The following is a 27,664-nucleotide window of genomic DNA, read 5'->3' on the forward strand; positions in this document are numbered from 1 at the left end:
CTAATCCCATCCTCGGCTGGCCCTAAGGAAATAACCAACCCACTCTCCGCCATCACCTACATAGGAAGTCCCTGCTATCTCCCCCTAAGTAGCTCGCAAATACCATTACATATCACTAAGACTAGATAATTCTTCGAATGAGAGGTTCTACCCTACAACGATTGGACTCAAACAAGAGCTGCAAAATAGAGCTAAACCTAACCTTCTGAAATTATTTAGTCCTCGCAATATGTAACTTAACATATCCGTTCACTAGTTAGTTAAAGATATCTAGAACTCCTCAAAAGCACAAAGCAATCAACATTCGAGCATTGAGTACACATAATCAAGCATATCCTAATCAGGCCATTATATCACTGACTAATCTGCACTAGCATGCAGTTCATAAAGCTTATATACATATAACAGTCACATAAGGCATTCTTCCTAGATCTTTAGTCCTAATCTAGCATGCAGTTCTCATAAACATATCATAACATAAACTTGTATGGGTAATTTAGGAGTACTTAGTAGAGCTCGGCTGATTGCATGCACCACACCCTTTTCTTTTTCCAAAATTCCTTTCTCTTTTCAAAATTATTTTCTCTTTTAAAAGTTCTTTTTATAAAAATGATTTTTCTTTTGAAATTTTTTATACCAAGTCCTCAGTTTGAGTCCTGACACACCCAAGAGTGTGCCCGAATCCATCAAAACAAGGCTCTGATACCAACTTGAAACATCCCAAAAAAAAACAGTCCAAAAATTTCATTTTAATTTATAACTAAAACCATAGTAATCCAAATCATCTCATAAAAACATAAGTGATAATATCTCAAAACATCATGTCAAAATACTATATCAAAGATCACATGTCTAAATATCAGAGTAAATCATCCCAGGCTAAACGTTGTGGTGTGTGCGATGCATTTATCCCGAGCTCTTCCCCTTACTAGCGGAAGTACCTGAAACCAATACTAAAAACTGTAAGCACGAAGCTTAGTAAGTCTCCCCAAACTACCATATACCATACACATAAACACATATAACATACATTGGGCCCCGCCCTGCTACATCGGGTACTGCACAACATCGGCCTTATCCGGCATCGGGCCCTACCCGACATCGACCCCCCCATATCAGATTGGATCCGGCATCAGGCCCCACTCGGCATCGAGCAAAGCTCAACATACATATGAGCATGACTACTAATACACATAACATGGGCATACTCACCTGATTATAGACACATAAACATTCCTCGGGCCCCGCCCAACATCGGACGGAAATCCGTAAGCATACAAACATTCCTCGGGAACCGCCCCAGCATCGGACCGTAGTCCGAAAACATACAAATACAAACACATGCAAGAATCACAAAGACATCAAGCATACTAACATTCTTCGGGTACCTCCCCGACATCGGGTCGAAACCCGGAAAAAAAACATATAAACCTACATCGGGCCGCTCTCGACATTCGACCTTAGTCCGGAACACAGTAACATACATAAACGGGCCGACCTTGGTGCATTGGACCCGTTCCTACAGGAGAAAACTCACCTCGTAAGCTAACTGTGAAATCTCGTGTGAGAAATCTTTGACGACTGCTCCAACGACTACCCGACTATCATTATCACAATAACACTTAGTCAAAATCTGATAATCCTTCTTAAGGTAAAATGACCATTTTACCCCTGGTCAAAGTCAACATTCTGGTCAAAGTCAACGTTCTGGGTTGACTCAACTCAATGAGTTGACCCATCAAATCGCCAAGTTCTATAAATGAAAAACCCTGAAATCGCGATCCAACTCGTCGAGTCATCGCCTTGACTCGCCGAGTTCCATGGCTAGTCATAGTCACGATTATGGTTTCGTGATTTAGAGTTTGGGACTTGGAGGCTGGAAATGAGACCAGTAAGTGGGGATTAGGATGCTTAAATAGGGTGCAAGACCCCGAAATTAGGGTTTCATCCTGGCAGCCCTACTTGTCGAGTCAAGGCTCTCAACTCGTCGACTAGGTAACTTAAAACCCCACGTCAATTCTTGTTTCTACTAGACGAGTTTGGGGCTCCCAACTCATCCAGTTGGTCTACAAAAATGAATAAATTATAATAAAATGTGTACCAGGAACCAGGCGTTACAAGAAGGCTCAGATAATCCTTCGAGTAGAAGATTCAACCTAGCAATGGTTAGACTCAAACAAGAGATGCGCCAGGGTCAAATCAATTACGCTGATATTATTTAATCTAAAATGCAAATGATTTAGCATTTACTGAACAACACGCTACTTTACACACCCGAATCCCAAATTACTAATACTGCTCAAAACATCATGCTACCTCCTAGCTGCTTTTCGAAAGCAGCCGAGACCTCCCTGGTCCCAACTTTTCTGCCAACTATTTGAAATACCGGATTCTTGTCCGGTTGCTAAGCCAAAAGACACGCACACAGTCGCCCCATGCAACTTCTGAAAGAAAACCTCCACTGGCAATAATTACCTGAACCATATTGTCACCAAACCCAATGCTAAACTGAATGCTACAAGACCTACTGTAGTCTGACATCCTACCCGGTCTCCCACGAACTACCATTTCTTGATTCCAAACATGATGTGGCCCTCCCACAGCCTTGCGAATAGACCCACCCTAGCCTAAACCATCTGAAGAATTCGTAAGAAAGTGATGGATTTGCCACAATCTCACCACTACACAGGGATTGGTGAATGCTACGGGCTACCCCTCAGTCTTACAACACTTCACTTTGCCACAAATGTCGCCCATGGTCTTATGGCTAATCTATCATTCCGAACACATCCAAAGTCGAGCATACATTCGATTAAACACCCATGCTGAACTCAAGTCATGACTGGAACCCCAACCTGGGTCCACTCAGATATGCTATCTGGAACCAAGAAGGCGCAAACCATTGGGAAGTTTCCCGAACTCCCAACTCACACAATCCTGAATATAGACCGCCACTTGGTCCGTCTCCTTCCCCTAACGAGGATGCGAAACTCATCCTAGTTTCACTCCTGATTCTATTCCCGAATACCTAAACGGTTCTCCCTCACTTTGATTCGACCCAGCTCTTACAACACACAAGATTTGAAGGATTCCCAATCCCTCTTACCCTCCAATAATCGAACTGCTGACAACCTGTGCTTACTAATGCTAGTGACCCATTACTAGCCACACCCAAATCACCGCATAACCCTTTAAGTGAAAATGACCACTTCTCGAATCCCAACAAAACTGATAACCCCAGATGCTTTAAAATGATACCACACTCAAATCTTGAAGTCCAAAGAACAGATGCTCGGACCAAAACATCAACACTAGACCACTTCCCTTGGCACCCCCAAAAGCCAACCAACCACAATTGCTAAAACCATCGAATCCTGACGATACTGGAGAACTAGCCCGTTGAATCCTGGCCAATAACCTTCCACACAATGCCGCTAAGCCGATATCGATCGAGAACCAGAATAAAAACCGAACACTTGGGACCCGCTATAAGAGAAACAACCTCTCACTAAACCATTAATGATTCATGGCATGGAAATGCCATATAACAATTCTTGAAATATAACCCAAACATAAACAGAGAATTAAACCAAATATACATTTACCCAAACCGATGCAAGATCCCAAACAACATAAATACTGATAAAAATTGCGAAGAAAGCAAAATATAACATACCCACAATGTCGGCTGTTGGAGTCCTAACCTCCCATGTATGACACTGTAATACCTGGCTCCTCTGTGTTGGGGCTCCTGCCCTACCCTCTCGTCTATTGGTGATCCTCAAAGTAGCCAGGGCAGGTGCGCTCATTGCTCCTCCCCTCAATATCAGATAGTCGGCCTTCTTGTGGCCCACCTGGTCATAGTGAAAATATAACGAGCTCTCCCACTGAGGAAAATCCTTGCTGACATGACCAACCCTGCCACACTTGTAGTATCCCATACCCACAGAACGAAAAACACCATCGTGTAGTTTCCCTTACGTGTTGCACTGACTCCGGCCCTGCTGGCCCCTCAAATGTTGATCAGAAGTATTGGGTATCTTCTCGGGATCCTCCACTAGATGCACCTGATCTGGTCCCCTCTTCCCAAGGTGCTCTAAATTGATCTCCCGATCTCGAGCTCTAGAAATCATATCATTCAGGGTCTTGCACCCTGAAATGCTAAAAAAAACTCCCTGATATCATCCTGCATCATATCATGACACCTCACCTTCTTTATTTCCTCATTTGTTGCCTACTGTGGAACCAATAAAGTCCTCTCTCGAAACTTGGCAGTGATCTCTACCACAGCCTCAGTAGTCTGGCAGAGATCCAGAAACTCTCACGCCAACTACTGCAGCTCAATCACCAGTGCAAACTCAGCTCAGAACCTGGTCGAGAAGTCATCCCATGACATAGCATCAACAACATCATTACCCATCTCACTATCAACCTCTTCCTACCAATCCCGAGCCCTGTCCTTTAATAGGTAGGAAGCATATCTGACCTTTGCCTCCTCGGGGCAGTAACTCGTCCTTAACGCGTTAGCCATATCTGCTAACCACCTCCTACTGGTAATGGGGTCCTTCTCCCCATGGAATGTAGGAGCTCCGCACGGATGGAACTCACATAAAGAAAGAGTGTGAGCTCTGATGATAGCCATAACCTCCGCAGAGAATGCACCCAGGCGCTCATCCAAGATCTCCAATATCCCTTCCTTGACCGAACAAGGAGTTTACTCAAAAATAATGTGATTAATATTTGATGAGATGAACTCTCGCACCTGCTCGCTAATCAACTCATTACCTGCACCTGATCCAGAACCTGAACCAGAACCAGAACCACCTCCCTGAGTGCTTATCTCCAAACTAAAATACAACATGCCATAGATCAATACATACCGAAAAATCCTCCTTCCCCAAGCTTCTTAGATTCTCCATGACTCTCCTTGATTCAAGTATGGATCATGTGCTTTCAGTAGTACAGGCCCAATACTACCTTCCACACCTATCCATACCTTTCGCAAGGATCATCTTGAATCCTCCAAGTCACCTTCTCAAACCAAATTCACCCAAAACTCACTAAACCGCACCACAAACCCACTGAAACATATCCTAGGCTCTCCTAGGTTCCCTACCGCACCCAACCCTCAGCTACTGAAGGAATCCCACCAATGTCAACTAGCTTCCTCTTGAATATAGTTACATGAAACATAGATAAGATAATACTTCAGGTAAAAGACTTAACCCTAGAACGGTTGGATTTAAACAAGAGTTGCGCAATAGGGTCAAATCCATCACTTTATGATTATTTAACATGTGCCACATGTGACTTAGAATATTCACTTAGCAGTTAATTCACATCACTAAAAGTCCCACAAAGCAAAAAGCAAGCAACATTCAGGTAACGGAAAATCTAACCAACATACACTACTCAATCCATTCTATCCACTTATTTGGAATCCATACTAGCATGCAATTCTAAAGCTCATACAATCAGCCATATAAAGGCATCTATCCTATCATATAATACTAAGCAGACCGTTAGCCCTAATCTAGCATGCAATTCTCATATTCATATCAAATATAATAATACATATTTATTGATATTCTGGGAACCACTTGCTTGAGCTCGGCCGATTTCACGCATCACACCCCTTTCTTCGATTAAAATTTCTTTTAAATGTTTATTTTATAAAAATTTTCACCAAACCCTCGGTTTGATTTCAGGCACGGACAAGAGTATGCCCGAATCCCTCAAACCAAGGCTCTGATACCAACTTGTAACATTCTGAAAATTAAGGGTAAAAATTTCATTTTTAATATATATAATCAAAAATTCATTTATCCTTATTCAAACATTTAAAGTATTCCATAGTAAAACAATTATCAGAGTAAAATCCCAAAATCACAAATTGCAGAAAAACACGGGTGTATGCGTTGCGATCAAGCAGGGCCCTTCCCTTTCGAACCGGAAGTACCTGAATACATAACCCACAAACTGTAAGCACAAAACTTAGTGAGTTATCCAAATACCACATACCGTACATATCCAACAATCAATAAAAGTGTTATGTGCCAACTATAGTCTTGCCATTATGCCACGAGCCGTATCATGGTCTACCTTGCCAGGCCGAGGGCCAAAACCGTGGGTCTTACAGACAAGTTCTAGGAGCCACCTCCTGGTCTGCCATGCAAGCATCACAAATACAACTAGTATACAATCCATAACTACTTAACTAATTAACTGCCAGAGTTCAGACTCTGAGTTTCAAGTGAGCACAATAGAAGTATGTCTTAAATGTAAAACATGTGTAAAAACAAATGATTTCTTCTAAACAAAATAGTGAGCAGATGATGAATAATAGACCAAACATGTGTCAAATGAAACTGTAAAAAACAAAAACTTTACTTTAAATATGTAATACATGATCTGATTATAATTTATAACAAAACTCCAAAATTAGCAACTTTCTTTAATTTATTAGCAACGTCACACAAATAAACATTGTATCCTTGGCAGCATTACAGCATCAAAACGTTTTAAATTTAAAAACCATACACCATTTTGTAACATCCGGATTCCCAAGTATATTATTTTATTTAATTATTTTGGAGTTTGTGGAGGAACTCGGCGAGTTGGAGCCAAGACTCGCCGAGTAGGGTCGCAGATCTTCATTCGGGTTCACGTCCGGACTCGGCGAGTCCATGCTGTTTAATGAAACCCTAATCCCCCGGGTTTGGAGCCTATTTAAGAGCACTTATAGCCTCCCATTGCGGCTACCAGTCCCTTGAGAGAACCCTAAGTGAGCCAAATCGTTGTGAGGAAGAAGAAGTCACTTTTGATCCTTGTACCTTTGGTTTAGCAAGAAGGAGGTGACCAAGAGCAAAGAGGAGGTGCGATTCTAGCAGTTCCAGAGTTCAGAGACTTCATTTTGAGGTAATAGTTCGAACCTCCTTCAGTTTTGGTGTTGATCATTAGAGTTAGGGTTTTCTAACCCCTTTGGAGAGTGATTATGTGGAGCAAATGGTCCCTCTTCGAGTTTGTGCCTTGCATCTGGACTCAAAGAGGTCCAGACACCTTAACCCTTGGAGCTTTATGGATCAGTTTGGGGTTATTGGACTTAGGTTGCCATTTTTGGGACTAAATATCCTTTTGATGCCTTGTTGTTGTTATACAAGCATCAAGTTTCGGACTTTACGTGACATTCATGCTTGGGGAGGCCAGATCTATGGTTTAGGGAAACCGATCTGACCTCAGGAGGTCAGTAGAGTTTGTGCATGGCATGAACTCGCCGAGTTGTTCTTGAGACTCGGCGAGTAGGGTTAGGGTTTCACGTAAATTGCTCAGTGACTAGACTTGCCGAGTTGGGGGATGACTCAGTGAGTCAGAAGGGGGTTAGAGGAGTGGAGTTCAAGGCGGTACTCGCCGAGTTGTTCTTGAGACTCGGCGAGTTGAGTCGGGGTGGCCCCGTGATTCATGCCTGGTATGACTCGTCGAGCATAGGGAGGGACTCGGCGTGCCAAGCGGGACAAAGTGTTAGAGAACATGTGTGAACTCGTCGAGTCACCAGAGTTCACTCGGCGAGTAGGGTCAAAGTGTGACCGTTGACTTTTGTTGACTTTTAGGGTTTGGTCAACAATGGAGTATTTGTGTCAAGAGGGGGGTAAAATAGTCTTTTACCCTTCTGAGGGTGCCAATCGCAGGTTGAGTCTAGTCTCGAGAGTTATATTTATAAGAGTATTTACTTTATGTGAATAGGCGGAGGCTAGGCAATATTTCTATCGAGTCAGAGATTTACCGAGACGCCTGAGGTGAGTCTTCTCACTATACTTTACCTAGTGTGGTAATAGAGTTAGGTGACAGAGTATTCTAGAGCTATATGCCAGTGTGTTTGTATGATACTACGTGTTGTGATTTGTTGCGATATGTGATTGCATGATTCAGAGTTTACAGAGTTAGGACCAGTGGGTTCACAGAGTTATGGGACCAAGAGGGTCCCACAGAGATATTCGACCAGAGGGTCAACAGAGTTACATCCTTGAGTGGCTGATATGTGGTTATGTGGTATTTTGGGGAACTCACTAAGCTTATGCTTACAGTGTTACGTGTTATGTGTTTCAGGTACCAGTGATGACCGCGGGAAGGCGCCGGCTTGATTCGTACACACACACATGGGATTTTATGTATTTCGATCTTGTGAGATGTTTTGTGAAACAAAGACATGATACTATGACATTTTATGAATGAATGAGTTTGTAAAAATGTGTTTGCAAATGCGAAAATTTGTTTTAAATTTTTACGGTGTTACAAGTTGGTATCAGAGCCTTGGTTTGAGGGATTCAGGTGCACCTTCGGGCGTATCTGAACTCAAACTGAGGATTTGAGGAAATTTCGGTAATAAAATAAGTTTTCAAAAGAAGAACGTTCGAGACAAACAGAGCAGAGTCGTGTGTACGAACAGCCAGCGCTCGAACGGTGATTTCCCAAAATACCATTACAATAAGTGTTATGAGATATGATATGATATGTTATCTGATGAGCTATTCTATGCATGCTAGAGTAGACTAGGTATTGTTATTAGGACTAGAGTGGCCTGATATGTGATGCCTAAGTCTAGGAGTCTCGCTGCTAGGGATACTTCAGAATGTTTAGGTAGCAACAAGGAGATTATGAGAGATCTGCTAGCGAGTATCATATGATTAGAGAGAATAGAGTACTTGGGATTTGGGACTCTGGGAGGAGGACTTGGGGTGAATGCTGATGCGGTGTTAACGGTAGTATTGGGCCCGTACTACTGAAGACACCGGGTCAGTGCACAACTCATGTAAGAATCCTTGGAGTACCAAGGGACAAGTAGGGTGGATTATTCGAGTGTGAGCATACTCGAGCGAGTCCCTGATATTTATTCTTGTGTTGTATTTTCAGAGAGAGGGAGATCATGGTTGGGACGCGCCACACACCAGGGGGCTGCGGTACGAGTGATGAGGAGATCCGTAGGATCATCCAGGAGGAGGTGGCTGCGGCCATCAGGGCAGAGATACCAGAGATGTTTGGGACTATCAAGACCACGCTGATAGAGACATTTGATGAGAAGTACGCTGCTCTTTCTGAGGCTGCTGTTGCTGCAGCCACTGCAGCTATAGCTGCGACTAGGCCGCAGGGTGGTGATGTGTTGTTGTACCGAGAGTTCAGAAACACAAAACCATCAGAGTTTGACGGGACCCAGGATCCGATTGCGGCGATGAGGTGTATTTCAGACATAGAGGGGTGTTTCTTTACTTGCTCATCTCTAGAGCATTTGAGAGTTTGGTTCGCGCTGAACCAGCTTCGCTTGGGAGCGAAGGATTGGTGGAAGTTTGTGACGGCACACTATACGCCTGCTGAGCTTGCTGCAGTGACCTGGGAGAGGTTCACTTCTATGTTCCGAGATGAGTACATTCCCCAGGTGGAGAGGGAGCGTTTGGCCCAGGAGTTTCTGACCCTCAAGCAGGGTACTGAATCTGTTATAGTGATTACGAGGATGTTTCATGAGCAGGCAATGTTTTGCCCAGAGCATGTGTCCTCCGAGCAGGCACGTATGAGACGATATCTGAGCATTTTGAGGAGGGACATACGAGAGTTCGTGGCGAACTCGACGAACAAAACATTTGCCGAGCTTCAGGCAAATGCCCAGAAGAGGGAGATGGAGCTGGAGACCCAGGCTAGGGAAGAGGCTAAGTCTCAGGGGAGGGATCGGCGACCGGTGCAGTCTCAGATGGTAGCCAAGCGGGCCAAGCCCGCTGATTCGAGGCTAAGGAGTCAGAGGGGCCACACTTGTGGCAAGTGCGGCAAGAGCCACGATGGGGTGTGTAGAGCAGGGTCTTGCTACAAATGTGGCAAGGAGGGGCATATGGCCAAGGATTACCCCAAGGGGTTTGTAGTATGTTTTCACTGCAACCAGACTGGACACCGGAAGGCAGAGTGTCCACAGCTGCGGGGATCAGCACAGGGAGCATCTCAGGGATCTGCCCCCGCTGCTATCAGAGCTACTGAGAGCCGACCAGTGAAGGCCGAGGCACCGAAGGCACGAGGGAGAGCCTTTTAGTTGACCGTGGAGGAGGTCCGCGCAGCGCCCGATGTCGTGGCTGGTATGTATTCCTTCGTGTATTTATTTTGATGTTGATATATTGTGCTTATATTATGTTATGCGTAGGTACTTTTCTTGTGAGTTCTGTACCTTCCTTGGTGTTATTTGACTCGGGTGCGAGTCGGTCTTTTGTATCTTTGGCTTTTAGTCAGCACATCAGTGTTAGTCGTGAGGCGTTGAGTCGACCTCTGAGAGTTTCCATAGCTGACGAGAGGGCGGTGTATGCCACAGAGGTGATCCGAGGGTGTGTACTCGAGATTTTCGGTGTTGAATTCTCGATTGATTTAGTTCCTATTGCGATGGGGGATGTCTGTGTCATCGTGGGCATGGACTGGTTGAGCAGATTCGGAGTGGTTATCGACTGCGAACGACAGCTGGTGACCATACGAGACCCTAGTGGGGGAGTTCTTACGGTGTACGGCGAGGGTACACGTTCTGGGTCAACATTTTGTTCGGCCGCTAGAGCGAGACGGTGTATACAGCAGGGCTGTAGGGGCTTTGTAGCGTATGTGATGGATACGAGGGTTGACTCAGAGAGACTGAGGTCAGTTGATGAGGTTCCGATAGTGCGTGAGTTCCCGGGCGTATTTCCGAAGGAGTTGCCGGGTGTGCCTTCCGGAGGCAGGTGGAGTTCAGTATCGATTTGGTTCCAGGGTCGCGCCTATCACCAAGGTGCCCTATCGCCTTGCGCCTCCAGAGATGCAGGAGTTATCCTCGCAACTTCAGGAGTTGCTGGGGAAGGGGTTTATTCGGCCGAGCAGCTCGCCGTGGGGAGCGCCTATCCTTTTTGTCAAGAAAAAGGATGGTTCACACCGGATGTGCATTGATAACCGGGAGTTGAACAAGCTGACGGTCAAGAACCGTTACCCGTTGTGGAGGATTGACGACTTGTTCGATCAGTGGCAGGGAGCATCTTGGTTCTCCAAGATCGATTTGAGGTCTGGGTATCATCAGGTGAGGGTGCGAGATGAGGACATCCAGAAGACAACGTTTAGGACTCGTTATGGGCATTACGAGTTTGTGGTGATGCCTTTCGGACTCACCAATGCACCAGAGGTGTTCATGGATCTCATGAACAGAGTGTGCATGCCGATGTTGGATCGCTCGGTGATCGTGTTCATCGATGATATTTTGGTGTATTCGAGATCCAGAGAGCAGCATGAGAAGCATTTGAGGGAGATCCTCGGAGTTCTGAGATCGGAGAGGCTTTATGCCAAATTCTCCAAGTGTGATTTCTGGTTGCGAGAGGTCCAGTTCCTAGGGCACCTCGTTAACCAGAAAGGGATATTGGTCGACCCGGCTAAGATTGAGGCAGTGATGAGTTGGGAGGTGCCGAGGTCACCTACCGAGATCAGGAGTTTCTTGTGGCTGGCAGGCTATTATCGGAGATTTATCAGCGATTTCTCCAAGATCGTCGTGCCACTCACCAGGTTGACCCGGAAGGGTGTCGCTTTTTCATAGGGCCCAGAGCAGCAGGCCTCCTTCGAGAAACTTTGCCAGAGACTGTGCGAAGCCCCATTTTTAGTCCTTCCGGAGGGGGTGGAGGACTTTGTGGTGTATTGTGATGCGTCGATATCAGGGTTGGGAGTGGTACTGATGCAGAGAGGGCATGTGATAGCATACACATCGAGGCAGCTGAAGCCTCATGAGACGAGGTATCCCACCCACGATCTAGAGTTGGGGGCAGTGGTGTTCGCCCTCAAGATCTGGCGTCATTATCTGTATGGGGTTCGGTGTACCATATACACGGACCACAAGAGCTTTAAGTACTTGATGGATCAGCCCAAACTGAATATGCGACAGAGGAGATGGTTGGATGTGGTAAAGGATTATGACTGCGAGATCATGTACCACCCGGGTAAGGCTAATGTTGTAGCCGATGCACTGAGCCGAAGGGCGGAGAGCGCCCCGATGCGAGATGTTCGTTTGAGGTTGACAGTGATGACTCCGGTGTTGGACACCATTCGTGGGGCCCAGACTGAGGCCGTGAGATCAGAAAACCAGAAGAGAGAACGAGTTGTCAGTTTGGTATCGGAGTTCGTTACCGATAGCCGGGGGCTTATGACATTCCAGGGTCGTATCTGGGTACCGTTTGTGGGCGGGACACTTACCATTTTGATGGAAGAGGCTCATCGATCGAAGTTCTCGATCCATCCTGGGGCCACTAAGATGTATTTGGACCTAAAGAGAGAGTATTGGTGGCCCTGTATGAAGAGGGATGTTGCGTGGTTTGTTGAGAGGTGCTTAACCTGTCGTAAGTTTAAGGCCGAGCACCAGAGACCGCATGGTAAGTTGCAGCCGTTGGAGGTTCCCGAGTGGAAGTGGGAATAGATTACCATGGATTTTATCACCAAATTGCCGAGGACTACTAGGGGAGTCGATGCAATTTGGGTGATTGTTGACAGGTTGACGAAGAGTGCCCACTTCCTTGCTATCAGTGAGAGCTCTTCCGCTGAGAGGTTGGCAAAGTTGTACGTGAGAGAGGTGGTATCGCGGCATGGAGTACCGATCTCGATCGTCTCAGATCGAGATGTGCGTTTCACTTCCAGATTCTGGAAGAAATTTCATGAGGAATTGGGTACGAGGCTGCATTTTAGTACTGCATACCACCCACAGACTGACGGGCAGAGCGAGCGGACGATTCATACGCTCGAGGACATGCTTCGGGCATGTGTATTGGACTTCGGAGGGAGTTGGGACACGTACCTACCTTTGGCAGAATTTTCCTATAACAACAGCCATCATTCGAGCATCAGTATGCCGCCTTTTGAGCTGTTGTATGGGAGGAGGTGTCGGACTCCCATCTGCTGGGGAGAGGTAGGGCAACATCTGATGGGTAGTACGGAGATAGTACTTCAGACGACGGAGCAGATTCAGCAGGTCAGACAGAGGTTGTTGACCGCTCAGAGTCGCCAGAAGAGTTATGCGGATAGGCGTCGGTCCGAGATTGAGTTTCAGGTCGGAGATTGATCGCAAGGGTGGGCAGGGTAGCATATCGTTTGGAGCTACCTGAGGAGTTGGGGCAGTTTCATGACACTTTCCACGTGTCGCGGTTGCGGAAATGTATAGCTGATGAGTCGGCAGTGGTGTCATTAGAGGATATTTAGGTGGATGCGAGCCTGAATTATGCTGAGAGACCAGTGGCGATTAGGGATCGGAAGATCAAGGTTTTGAGGAACAAGGAAGTGCCTCTGGTTTTGGTTCAATGGAAACATCGGAAGGGGTCGGAGATGACTTGGGAGTCAGAGTCGGAGACGCGTGAGCAGCATCCGAAGTTGTTTCCAGAATGAGACTTCGAGGGCGAAGTCTGATTCAAGTGGGGGAGAATTATAACATCCGGATTCCCAGGTATATTATTTTATTTAATTATTTTGGAGTTTGTGGAGGAACTCGGCGAGTTGGAGCCAAGACTCGCCGAGTAGGGTCGCGGATGTTCATCCGGGTTCACGTCCGGACTCGGCGAGTCCACGCTGTTTAATGAAACCCTAATCCCCCGGGTTTGGAGCCTATTTAAGGGCACTTATAGCCTCCGATTGCGGATACCAGTCCCTTGAGAGAACCCTAAGTGAGCCAAATCGTTGTGAGGAAGAAGAAGTCACTTTTGATCCTTGTACCTTTGGTTTAGCAAGAAGGAGGTGACCAAGAGCAAAGAGGAGGTGCGATTCTAGCAGTTCCAGAGTTCAGAGACTTCATTTTGAGGTAATAGTTCGAACCTCCTTCAGTTTTGGTGTTGATCATTAGAGTTAGGGTTTTCTAACCCCTTTGGAGAGTGATTATGTGGAGCAAATGGTCACTCTTTGAGTTTGTACCTTGGATCTGGACTCAAAGAGGTCCAGAGACCTTAACCCTTGGAGCTTTATGGATCAGTTTGGGGTTATTGGACTTAGGTTGCCATTTTTTGGACTAAATCTCCTTTTGATGCCTTGTTGTTGTTATACAAGCATCAAGTTTCGGACTTTACGTGACATTCATGCTTGGGGAGGCCAGATCTATGGTTTAGGGAAACAGATCTGACCTCAGGAGGTCAGTAGAGTTTGTGCATGGCATGAACTCGCCGAGTTGTTCTTGAGACTCGGCGAGTAGGGTTAGGGTTTCACGTAAATTGCTCAGTGACTAGACTTGCCGAGTTGGGGGATGACTCAGTGAGTCAGAAGGGGGTTAGAGGAGTGGAGTTCAAGGCGGTACTCGCCGAGTTGTTCTTGAGACTCGGCGAGTTGAGTCGGGGTGGCCCCGTGATTCATGCCTGGTATGACTCATCAAGCATAGGGAGGGACTCGGCGTGCCAAGCGGGACAAAGTGTTAGAGAACATGTGTGAACTCGTCGAGTCACCAGAGTTCACTCGGCGAGTAGGGTCAAAGTGTGACCGTTGACTTTTGTTGACTTTTAGGGTTTGGTCAACAATGGAGTACTTGTGTCAAGAGGGGGGTAAAATAGTCTTTTACCCTTCTGAGGGTGCCAATGGCAGGTTGAGTCTAGTCTCGAGAGTTATATTTATAAGATTATTTACTTTATGTGATTAGGCGGAGGCTAGGCAATATTTCTACCGAGTCAGAGATTTACCGAGACGCCTGAGGTGAGTCTTGTCACTATACTTTACCTAGTGTGGTAACAGAGTTGTGTGACAGAGTATTCTAGAGCTATATGCCAGTTTGTTTGTATGATACTACGTGCTGTGATTTATTGTGATATGTGATTGCATGATTCAGAGTTTACAGAGTTAGGACCAGTGGGTTCACAGAGTTATGGGACCAAGAGGGTCCCACAGAGATATTCGACCAGAGGGTCAACAGAGTTACAGCCTTGAGTGGCTGATATGTGTTTATGTGGTATTTTGGGGAACTCACTAAGCTTATGCTTACAGTGTTACGTGTTATGTGTTTTAGGTACCAGTGATGACCGCGGGAAGGCGCCGGCTTGATTCATACACACACATGAGATTTTGTGTATTTCGATCTTAGGAGATGTTTTATGAAACAAAGACATGATACTATGACATTTTATGAATGAATGAGTTTGTAAAAATGTGTTTGAAAATGCGAAAAATTGTTTTAAATTTTTACGGTGTTACACATTTGATCACATATAACACACATGACCGTTTTTTGCATCCACCCATGACACATGGATGTTTCCTTTTTTCAACTTCTTAAATGAAACCTATAGCCTTCATGAAATAACAATGTACTTCCATTAATTTGCTTATTATAACATCCTACTTTTATATAATCTTGATGCAAATGTCGAAAATACTCCTTAGGTAGAGAGATGATTATCATATCTTATAAAAACACAAATCCATCGGCATGTGAATAAAAAATGGTAAATTTGGTCAAGCTTTGCAAAAAAAAAATGTAGATGGTTTCACAAGATCATTTGAGATTGTCATGATTGTTCCTATGAAACAAAACAAATTTAAAAAAAATCAAAATTAGTAAAATTATTAAGAGAATAAATAGTACAAGACTTGAAGTGAAATCTCTTTAATCATTGTTAAGGATTGCAATAATCAGAATCGTGAAGGGAAAAAAAAATCAAACTTCCATATCATTGCGATAGACATGAATCCAAACTACAAAAAAATTGTGTCATAACTTAATACATATATAATTAAATTCGGTATTAAAATTATGTAATGTTATGTAATGTTTCAATCAGATGTAACTAATAAGTAACTTACCATAATGTGAATGATGATAGACACATGATAGATTTGGAAAATGAAAAGGAAGATATGTTAGCATTTTTTTTTTCAAGGACTAATATTGATAATTGGAGGGGAATAGAGGGACTAACAGTGTAATTCTTCATTCTTTGGAAAATTGCTTGACTGGTGATCACTACACTGATGACAATACTGAGTTTGGGCTCGGTAAGCACAATATCAGAAGCACCTCTTGCAGCATTTATAAAATCGACAACAACAATTCTGATGCCAACCTTTTTCAAAGCCATGACATCATTCACACAATCTTCGGTCATTCCACATATATGCTTTCTTTCTTGTAACGTATTCACAATTTTATACTTATATTCGGTAACATAAAAACTGTATCTTAGGGGTTGTTTGGTTCGTATATAATGTTTTTTAAATGAAGGGAAGACATGAAAGGAATCGGAATATCGAATTCCAAGTCCATCAAAATAAAAAGAAAAAAAAACAAATTGAGGAAAACTCGAGCAAATCCATTGGCTTTTTCAATCAACTCTTCAATGGGGAGTGCTGAAATAGTTGCATCCTTGTGGCCATCAATCAATGAAGAAGAAGAGCACATGTTTGTACCCATTCCAAGACGTCTACCAGTTCTTTAGCAATGGCAAGTTGATCACTGTAAGTTAATAATAATAAATTGATTTATATATATATATATATATATATATATATATATATATATATATATATATATATATATATATATAAAAGTTAAAAAAATTTCATTTTTTAATAATAAGGAGATATGTGTGTAGTAATTACCAGTGATCATCTTGATGTTTACACCAGGATTAAGAGCTCTCTAAATAGTCTCAACACTGTCATGCCTTGGGGGGTCGAAAAGAGACAACAATCCAACAAATTACCATGGACCACTAACATTATATTTTGATTTTCAAGGACTTCTTGCAAATTTTTATCATACTTCCACCATTACCCATTGTAAGTAATAATGCAAGAAATAACAATACAGTTTTGAAATGTTTTCTTATTCATTCATTATACTTTGAAATTTCGAAACCTTTAGCAAACACCTTGATTAAATTCTTATCCATAGATTGTTGTAAGAACTTTTTGGCAATGGCCGACTTGGTTGGTGCTGATGACAACATGTGAAACTTTTTCGAAAAAGTATGCACACTAGTGGCGATAACAACTTCGATTTCACTTGGTCTCTTATTGTTGAGCATTTGACCAAACACCTTATGTGTGTAAATCGGCTTCAAGAACAAGATTCCATATTATGTCCTTAGTCAAATTATTAACATTAAGAATGAATCTCCGAATATCAAGAACATATAACAATAAATTAATGTTGATGTCGAGTTATTTGAAGAACGATGTAACAAATCGATTTCTTCCAACAAATAACCAAAAAATCGATTGAAAAAAACTCACAAAAAGTTAAATAAGAAATTGTATTTTTCCTTTGGCAATAAATTACACATTAGAAAACGAAACCAAAGAGAATACATGTGGAGTTACATTGACATATCTTGTAAGAAATTGTAGCAAATTGAGGAGAAGGATAGAGTTTTAATTGAAAACACAACGAATAAAAAAACAATTTCAGAAAGAGAAGATTGTTATGATTAACCAGAAAAAGAAAATGAATGGGGAAACATACCAAATTAACACCAATATAGCTAATTATCATGAGAATCCCGATTATTTGGGAGTTGATTTCAAGGACTCTTATTATGAAAGTAATTTAATTGCAGAGCTCGAAATAAATGGGCATGAAGTATATAATTGATGAAAGACATTTAAGGAAATTCAAATTCAAAAATTGAGCGGGATATTTGGGAGGGGGCGACGAAATGACACGTGGTATTTGAATACTCCTTTATTATTAGAGTAGGGGATTAGAATAAGGAGAGATTATAATAACTATTACAATTCTTTCATGCCTTCTATTAGACATCTATTTTAGTATAAGATTTACGATACTAACACTGTTTAATAACAATTTTATTAATTTAATATAAAACAATTTTTTTTAATTTAATATAAATTCATTATTTCGTTACGATAATAACATATATACATTTAATATAATTGCTAAACAAAGGCATTCAATTATTTATTTATCCATTGATGTGTAATAGAGTTGTCTAAGTCACGAAATTAAATTAACCCCACTTGGAAATTCACTGTTTGCAACTACGATATAACACAAATACGATATAACACAAAAAAAAGGGGGCATTCCGAGAATCGAACTCGGGACCTCTCGCACCCAAAGCGAGAATCATACCACTAGACCAAATGCCCACATGTTTAATATCCAAACTTATTCATTAAAATACAACAGTTTTATTTCGTATATATACACAATCCACACCCATGTATACCTTCTACAACAACCTACTTCCATACCAATATGCAAACACAGCAACAACAAAAGCAGAAGTAGCACACAATACATACACCGGTTTCTTTAAACCACCTCCACAAACTGGCGGCGATAGTGGCGGTTTCCGGTTCACCTCCACCGCAAAACCCAACCCCGCCGTCTCAAGCTCACCCAAATCCGCCACCGTCGCTTTATCTCTAACAGCCTTAGCTATTGCCACATAATCATCATCTCCTCCACCTTCAAGAAAACATCCAACTAAACAACCATTACTCCGCCACAGAGCACCAAATTTAGTCCCATTAAAATCACCAAAATGAACCACTTCCCCAACATTATCACCGTAAAACCGCCAAGACAACGAGAACACTCGAGAATAAAAAAATGGCAAGTAGTCGAATCCCGGGGTGTTTTTTGGGTCCATTATTGCAGACACTGCATGCCTGGCGGTTCGCCTGGCGGCATCAACATGTTCAACCCTTCTGGAGTCGCCGTAAAATTTGACCGGAAAAGATGCAACGTCACCGACTGCGTAGACTGAGGGGTTGCTTGATTGTAACTGACTGTTTACTTTTATTCCTCCTTTTTCGAAAGTGAGTTGGCCCGTAAAAAGGTTTGTGTTGGGACGGGCGCCGATTCCTACAATAATTAAGTCGGCAGGAAGCTGGCGCCCGTCCTTTAGATTTGCTCCCGTGATCTGGGAGCAATTTTAATTGTTTAAATGAAAAATATGTTAAAACAATAATGATAAAAAAAATTTAACTAAAGAATTTAAAAGTCATCCAAAGAATATTGAAAATGTTTATGCGAAATGGTTTTTCTTCTAGCAATCTATAAGTGGTCAAGAGCATTATGTGAAGTAGCCTAAAAAAAAGGCAATCCTAAGTGTTTTACTAGAAAAAAAATCAGAATTTTCAAGTATATATTAATTATTTATGAATTGAAATACACATTAGATAAAAGAAATTAGTGTGACACAATTGAATTTTCCCCAATAAGTTACCTTCCCTTCGGAGTTGAACACAAGTGATGACACGGATGTGCCTTTGATAAAATTGACCCCCTTCGACTTGTAAAAATCTTCATAATAACTCGCAATCTTGGGCGTAAATAATCTACTCACTATAGGAAAAAAAAAATACTAAATTAACCAAAAATAAAAAATACAAGAAACCAACATATGTCGATTTATTGTCTTCGATGACACAAACAAGTATATTATTATTGTGTTACCATAGTTTTTGTAATCATACTTAATACATTACTTATTTACAAAACTCAAGAAATTTTTTATAATTATTGAAAGTACTTACTGCAATATGGCCCTGGGAACACCATGGAAACATTGATCTTATTTATCACTAAAGAAGCAGCACATTCCATTCCAATGTAGCCACCTCCAATCACGATTGCATCTCCATTCCTACACTTTTGCATCACGTTCACAAGCTTTGTTGCATCGGCTAAATCACGCAAATAACATACGTTTTCAGCTTCCGATCCATTTATACCAATTTCCTCAAGTTTCACAGCCTACACTCAATCCATGCAAAAAAAAAATTAGTAAAATTGGTCACATAAGAGTGTAAACGAATAGAACTACGAGTCTCAGTTCATTAAAAGCATGACCCATCGAGGCTCGGTTTCAGATATTGAGCTTGTTTTCTAAATGTGTAATAATAATATTCCGAAAATAGTCTCAAACATTTCTACACAACCAGCCTAAAGAAAATTATACACAAGAATATATGTGGAAACTCTAAAATCGGAGAAAACCCACAACTGATAAAATTCACTATATGATAAATTGTTACAATCACATAAACTAATCTCTTAAACCAACCCCATATTACTACACCTACCAACTCCAAAGATTCAACTCCTTTGTACACTCTAAAACAATAAAGTAAAGAAAGAATTAAATTTCTTTCTTATTTTTCATTGGTTGGGTTGAAATTTTTTAGACTATTCTCCCAAACAAATATATCAATCACAACTCTATGTGTTAGAGTAGGTTATATTACCCGAGAACCGGTTGCAATTATGAGAAATTCGTATGTAATGGTTTCTCCCATTGTTGTCAATAGTGTTTTACGCCTCACATTCGCAGACTCAACTCGGGTTCCCAGAATTAATTCAATTCCTGATGAACATTCAAAAAAGATAACCATATTTTCGACATAATTTACAATAAAAACTGATCTAAATTTGTATATAATCAGGGTAACTATTACTCTATTAGAAAGAATTACCATGTTTTTTGTACCAGTTGGGTGTTAACCTTTCTTCATTAGCACCAACACAAGTATGAAAGCCAGGGAGCCGTGCAGGAGCTTCATCAAAGAATCACAAAACTACACAAAATCAGAACTTTCCAAAAATAGCATCATATTTTATAATAGAGTCAACTCAAAGACCTTCTGGAAGTAGAAATCCTTTGCTAAGTGCAGGTCGCTCGTAAGGAGCAACCTGCAAAAAAAATGTCAAAGACATAGACAATAAGCAAAAGATCAAACACCTGGTGTGCATACTCGACATGATCGGGAATGCTTACTTTAGGAACTGAAATTATAAAATGATGAAGTAGAATGAAGCAAATTAATGAAGGAAAATTACAGGTTCGTCGGAGATGATACAGAGTTCACCATGAGAGAGACCTTTCTTCGTGAATTCGAGAGCTGCATAACCAGCGGCGACGCCTCCACCAATTATCACATAACGAAATGCTCTTCCCATTTTTTTGTCGACTGTGTATGACTAGAATTTGTTGGTGTGAGGAGGAGATATGGCGATGATGTTTAAAATTGAATATAGAAAAAGCGATTCGATTCGATTGTTCATTGAGGGTCCACAGCTTCATTGCTCTTTAATGGAAGGGAAGGAAAGTATTGAATTCTTATGCTTTTTCGGGCGCCAAGTTACACCCTTTGAATCTAGAAACTTGCAAGGAAAAGATCTTACACATTCTTGCAGATATAAACGGGGTAGAATCATCATACTTAATTAGTTTTACACGTTTAAATTTTAAACAAACATATATTATTTGGGAACAAATTACGTCTTGTTTTTTAAAATTGCGAGTTTGCTATCTATTTTTTTTAATTATTATTAATTTTTTTGGGATAATGACTTAAAAGGTTATATATTTTTTGATTTGTGTCCTTGAGGTTTTTTTATATATATTTACCACTTCAACTTGTTAAACTATATACATTCAGTCTTTATGATCGGTTATTTCAGATTAGCCGGGAAAAACAACTTAATGGAGTAATATATTTCTCATTTTGTACACATTTAGTCCATATTATTTTTGTAGACATTTAGTCCTTAATATATATATTTTTTTGTTTCAAAATACGTTATTTTTGTTTTTGTACTCATTCAGTTAAACCTGACAATTTGTGTATTCTTGTCATGAAAACGCGTCAGCCTCGAATTTGACACAATACAATTAGACGATGAGAAATATGCTTTATCTCAATTTTTAAAATGTATTTGTGTCGTGTATTCATGCCGTGTCGCGTCTCTCACATATTCGTGTATTCGTGTCTCGAATTATCAAGTCTACATTCAGTACTTATGAATGATTTCTTTAGGTTTTTCTCATGACATCTTATGTTGGACAATCATTGATGAAGTGTTTGGGGCTGTTGATGCTTATGTCCATCACGATCTCGACTGCTTGGTTGCATAGGTCTTGTGGTTTGACTAAGGTCTTGTGTTCTGATCGTCGTAACTTCTTTATATGATATTAGATTTTAACGATGTTTATATCTACGTGATCGTTTTTTGAGTATACTACAACTTTCGTTAAGATTACTCTTGTTAAAATGTAATATATTTTTACTTATGATTTTATATAAAAAAACATCCATATATACATTCATAAATAGTGTATGGATATAAAGATCATACGAAGAAGTTATGACGTCCAGAACACATGAGCTAAATGTTGGATTAGATATCTAAGCTCAAAACTATAATTGGTATTTACTTGATTTGATAGTAGCATGATTCTTTTGAGTTGCATTCACACTAGTAACTAGACAAGATGACTGTTGAGGAGAGAGGCTGATTTATTATAAAGAATAATAAATTGGGGCTTAAATGTGATTTATTAATATATTATAAGAATAATATATTAATTAGAAATTGTATTATTAATTAGTATTTAATTAAAAATTAATTTGGAATTAACTTTAGGATTAAAGGAACTAATTAAAAGTGCAGGGGTTGCATTGTACTTATTTGATAGTTGAGGCTTTGGACCATTGGACCACCTTATTAAGGAAGGGCCGAAAATCCCTAGAAGGATCTAGGAATTTTCGTCTAAGGCTAAAGGGTAGGAGGTCCATGGACTTGCTTAGGCCCTAAGCTAAGGAATTAGGGTTTCCACCCTAAAACCCTAGCTAGCCTCAAGTATAAATAAGGCCCCTAGGCATTAGATTTTCGACGAACCCTTCAAGAAACCCTAAGAGTGACGATTTCTAGAGAAAGCCACCCTCTTTCCTTTCTCTCATATTCATCCTTTCACCTAGTGTGTTTGTGAGCCATTAGAGGTACTACAATTGTGGTACTTGTTCTCAAGAGCAAAGAAAATTCAAGAAAGTAGTTGTTATTACTCTATAGAAACAAAGGTATGTATTCTAATCTTTTATTTTTGTATTTTGAAAATTTTAGATGCATGCTAGGGTTTTCTTTTGTGTTCATTTGTTGTATGTTTAATAGAGAAAATATAGATCCAAATTAGAGTTGCATGCACACATAAGATTGTTTTGTATAAAAACCAACAGTGGTATCAGAGCTATTGGTTGTTGTTTTCAATTAGATTTGATACAATAGTTTGAATTTGACAAATTAGGGTTTATGGCAAATAAACCCTAGGACTTGGATTTTTGAAATTAGTGTTTCAAAACCCTAGATTTCGAAATTTGTTAGGGTTTCTTGAACCCTTTCCTTTAGCATCAAGTTTTCGATTTTAGGGTTGTCTAACCCTAGATTTTGAAAATGCCTTTCTTCCCAAGATAAGATTTCAAAATTCTAGGGATTAGAATAATATATCTTTGGTAAATATCTTATTAATTGTTTAAGTGGATAATTAAAGATTTTGAAATATCCCTTCCCAAATTTTCGAAATCTAGGGGATAAAGGGATTAGGTTAAATCATTCATTTAATTTAATGGATAATCCTATGAGATTTAATAATTTAAATTAATTGTTTAATTTTGGATAATTATTAAATCAATGTTTTAATTTTAAGATTTTAAATTAAAAAGTACTAATTTCAAAAATTTTAAATTAGATTAAAAACCATAGTATTTTGAAATGTTTAAAATACACCCTTATACTCTACATATAATTAAAATTTTAATATTATATATGTATAAGAAAAGTTTAATATTATAAATGTTTAAAATACACCCTTATACTCTACATATAATTAAAAGTTTAATATTATATATGTATAAGAAAAGTCAGTCTTATTGTTAGTAAGTCTCATTCACGAATCTAGTCTATAAGAGGTGTTTAAGGAAGCGACTTATAAAATGACCGCCATTGGGTATCCATTCTTACTGTCACACCCTCAAACCGAAGAGTACGATGGAAACGTCCGGGGGCTGGCGTGACTTCATCTTGTAATTTTATCACAGTGGTTGGTTGCTTAGGTCTTGTGGTTTGATTTAGGTTTGAATATCGTAACTTCTTCATACGATCTCAAATTTTAGCGATCTTTATATCAACGCATTCGTATATGAGTTTACTACAACTTTCGTTTAAATTACTCATATTAAAAAGTAATATATGTTTACTTACGATATTTATATGCATACGTTCTTTATGAATTTATATATGAACGTATTTTTGTATAAAATCGTAAGTAGAAATATATTACATTTCAATGCTAATAACTATAGTAATCTAAAGTAATATGTGTTTTGATCAAAAATTAAAAAAATAATTTCGTAACCAAATTAGTTAGTGTGGTGTGTTGTTTTAAATAATGTTAGTGAAAGTAAAGTGCTTAAGATCTAGAAATGTGTCGAAGATCTTGGTTGTGCCCAAGATTTTGGGTAAAAAATAACGAAGTTCAGAAAACAGGTTAATAAAAGTGTGTTATTTCGTAATGAAAATAAGTGTATTTGGGACAAAAATAATGTTAAAGTGATTTAACAAGTGAATTTGTGTAATAAAGTGTAAGATACTTAAAAAGGTACCAAGATACCACAAAGTATGTTAGTAATTTCGACAATGAAAACAGATTAATAATTAGGTAAATGCAAGAACACAACAAAGTATGTGGTGTCCTGGGAGTTGTCAATTGTGAGATAATCCCACATTTCTTAAGATAGTCAAGGAACTCTATACTAAGATACTCACCACCTCGATCGGATCGAAGCATCTTAATGTTCATGTGCAACTGATTCTCCACTTCATGTTTGAACTCTTTGAATCTTTCAAAGGTCTCTGACTTATGCTTCATTAAGTAGACATATCCATATCTACTGTAATCATCAGTAAACATCACATAGAATCGGTTAACATCTCTTGTGGTGGTTCTGAAGGGTCCACACACATCAGTATATATGAGGTCCAACAAACCCCCACCCGTAGCACAAGAACCGGTGAAGGGTGACTTTGTTATTTTCCCAAGCAAACAAGATTCACAACTATCATCTGACTTTAGGTCAAATGACTCCAATACTCCATCCTTTTGGAGTTGGCCTATGCGTTTCTTTCTTACATGTCCAAGACGATAATGCCATAATGATGCTTTATCCAAGCTAGTGGAAGAATCAATAGACAATACATTATTTCCTAGGTTATCAACAAGCGACACCGTTTCATATACACCATCACAAGGTAATGCTTTAAAATAAATAACATTATTAAAGAAAGCATTATACAACCACATTCATTATCAAATGAAAAGGTAAAACCTTGTTTGTACAAACCATGAAAGGAAATACTATTTCTCGCCATTTCAGACGAGTAACAACACTTATTCAAATCTAACACTAATCTACTACTTAGCAACAAAGAATAAACTCCAATCTTGGTGACAGGTGAAGTTTTCCTATTCCCGATGATCAAATTTATCTTCCCATGCTTCACATTCTCACTTATTCTTAGTCCCTGCAAATCAGTACATATGTGAATACCACAACATGTATCAAGGACCCAAGAATTAGAATACGGTGAATTATTATACAATATAGTGTATATACCTGCATGGTTGGTGTGACAACCCTATGTTTTTCCAAAGCAATGTAATACTCAAAAGTCAAATACAACGAAACTATTTGGAATCAACGAAATTAGCCTAAAAAATAAAGTGTTCAAAAATCTAAATTGGGATGCATCAAATGTTAGATATCATGCCAAGGTTTCAAAAAACATAAAGAACATTCGAAACCGGGTTACAATAAAGAAATTATGACCACTCAAATATTCACGACACACCCGGTAAAACATTATCTAACGTCAAAGTGAAATTCCAATAAAATGTATTTTAGCCTTAAGTATCTAAACAAAAGTCGTAGAGTTCGTTAAACCGTAAACGTACATAAAAAGATTGCCCAAATTGGACCTCGTATAAAGAAGTTACAAATTTTCTAAGTTTTGTAACAGCAGTAGAGAGCTAAAGACTTGAATTAAAAATCGAACGATATTTAGCTAACGCAACCTAAACGAGAGTTGAAGGTCTCCATAATAGGAGTAAGATGATAAAAAGACAAACGAAAACAGACGTCGGATAAAGAAGTTATAAATTTTTAACGGACTTTAGCAGTTCCGGACTATTAAAAACATAGTATTAAAAATAAATTCGAAACTAGCCGACGGAGTCTAAATGAAAGTTGTAGAGCATAGTCTTACCTACGCGTGGATATAAAGAAAACAAAAAACGGAGCCCGTACACGAAATTTACAGAATTTAGAAGATTGAAGCCGGAATTACGCCCAGCGTAATTCAAGAGTACGCCCAGCGTACTCAGGTGCAAAGTCAAGTCCCATCGGCTGCAAGCTCTACGCCTAGCTAGACCCGAGTCGTAAGCCATGACGCAAAGTTACACCCATCGTAACCGAAGTACGCCCAACGTACCGTGTACGTCTAGCGTACTCCGGTGGTACGCCCAGCGTACTCACGCCTTCAACCCTATAAATAGAGGGCATGAACTCTGGATTTTGGCACACTTTTCTCAAACTCTCACTCACTTTCACACACTTGCAAGCACCAAAGGCCATCCTGACACCCTCGATTCCACACCCGAGCCCCCGACGAATGTTCTACGCTACCAAGATCCCCGAGAAGCTCGAAGACGCAGCTTTCCGCAGTTGAAGTTCTGCTCGACTCTAGTCTCACTCTCTTCAAACCGAACAAGTGAGTTTATACCCCTACTTTTCAAGTCTTTTCATGTTTTAGGGAGGGAATACAAGTACAATACAAGAAAACGTATCGTTTTATATAAATATAAATACAACATCTATCTTATTATTATTCGATACCAACATCTTACTTTACATATAAAGTTTAGTATTTCACCAAGTTATTTTCACCAAATGGAACATACTTTCTGAAAGACTATAATGGGTATAGTTTGTGAGTTATTCATACATTCTTATGTATACATCTTGAAAAACGAAATACTTTCACCTAAAGTGAAATAAAGACTTTCTTATCGTAAATCTATTTATACTAAGTGATGTGAGATATTTAACTTCAACGTACTCTTAAGTATGCATTTCAAGTCCTGTATTATAAGCCATAATCTCTTGAATGAAGAGCGTGATACTTGTGTATAGATCTATACGGGATTGAAAACCCCGCACCTAAACTGTTAGCTACAGTTAGACCGGCACGTCTGGGGTGACAAATGTCATAACACTACAACACCTGAAGAATGTTGTTACAGGCAGTCTGTGTTAATAGTATGGTTATAAGACTCACACGAAAGTATAAAGACAAACTTGATTTACGAGACTCATGTATGCATTCAGTATTTACATTATTTTGAGTACAAAATTCATCTTTATCATTTAAGTACAAAAGATACTAACGCCCTCCAACTTTGGGAACTTTTCAAACTATATGTGGAAACTATTGGATTTTCTGGAAACTACGTTCATCTATTTTTCTTCCAAAAAGACATACTTTTCAGTAAAAAAACGCTTATGAACTCACCAACTTTATTGTTGACACTTTTTCGAAACCACTTGTATTTCTCAGGGAATCAGTAATACAGGTAACTACCAGCTTTTGAAGAAGGGACGCTAAGGCATTTATTATCAAACATTTTAAATCATCATATTGTAATATTCTTTTGGCAACATGTATAACGCAACAATGTATGTTTTTATTATATATATGATGGTTGTATTACTTTCTTTACGATATTCAATTGTTATGATACTACATGAAGTCATCCACCCCCGAATGTTTCCGCCATTCTGGTTTGGGGGTGTGACAGTTGGGTTTCACTTTCCCGTCCTT

At 40.0% G+C, this 27,664-nt stretch overlaps 1 protein-coding gene, 1 non-coding gene and 1 pseudogene across 2 annotated transcripts; all 3 read right to left on the reverse strand.

Moving 5' to 3' along the window:
* LOC145095923 (plasma membrane ATPase 2-like) overlaps positions 1-16,714 on the reverse strand; it is a 48,516-nt pseudogene extending 31,802 nt beyond the window's left edge.
* A 1,307-nt stretch (positions 16,715-18,021) lies between these two features.
* Positions 18,022-18,093, reverse strand: TRNAP-UGG (transfer RNA proline (anticodon UGG)). The gene has a single exon. It is a non-coding gene; the product is annotated as a tRNA-Pro (tRNA).
* On the reverse strand, positions 18,094-21,124 carry LOC145093432 (monodehydroascorbate reductase 4, peroxisomal-like). Its single transcript, XM_079031557.1, has 7 exons — positions 20,792-21,124; positions 20,593-20,644; positions 20,428-20,508; positions 20,200-20,318; positions 19,489-19,708; positions 19,179-19,297; positions 18,094-18,872 (listed from the first exon to the last, which is right to left on the reverse strand). The coding sequence occupies exons 1-7, from the start codon at positions 20,909-20,911 to the stop codon at positions 18,177-18,179; spliced, it is 1,407 nt and encodes a 468-aa protein (XP_078887683.1). The 5' UTR covers positions 20,912-21,124; the 3' UTR covers positions 18,094-18,176.
* Positions 21,125-27,664: the final 6,540 nt, after the last annotated feature.

The sequence above is a fragment of the Lactuca serriola genome, chromosome 3 (assembly GCF_051521515.1).
Source record: "Lactuca serriola cultivar US96UC23 chromosome 3, Lser_US96UC23_V15, whole genome shotgun sequence".
Classification (NCBI taxonomy): Eukaryota; Viridiplantae; Streptophyta; class Magnoliopsida; order Asterales; family Asteraceae; genus Lactuca; species Lactuca serriola.

Coding starts and splice junctions, on each gene's coding strand:
- LOC145093432 (XM_079031557.1), bottom strand. CDS start 20,911: ATGGGAAGAGCATTTCGTTATGTGATAATTGGTGGAGGCGTCGCCGCT. Junction 20,645..20,791: donor GTATCATCTCCGACGAACCT/GTAATTTTCCTT, acceptor TTTTTTTTGCAG/GTTGCTCCTTACGAGCGACC. Junction 19,709..20,199: donor TAATTGCAACCGGTTCTCGG/GTAATATAACCT, acceptor GATTGAGTGTAG/GCTGTGAAACTTGAGGAAAT.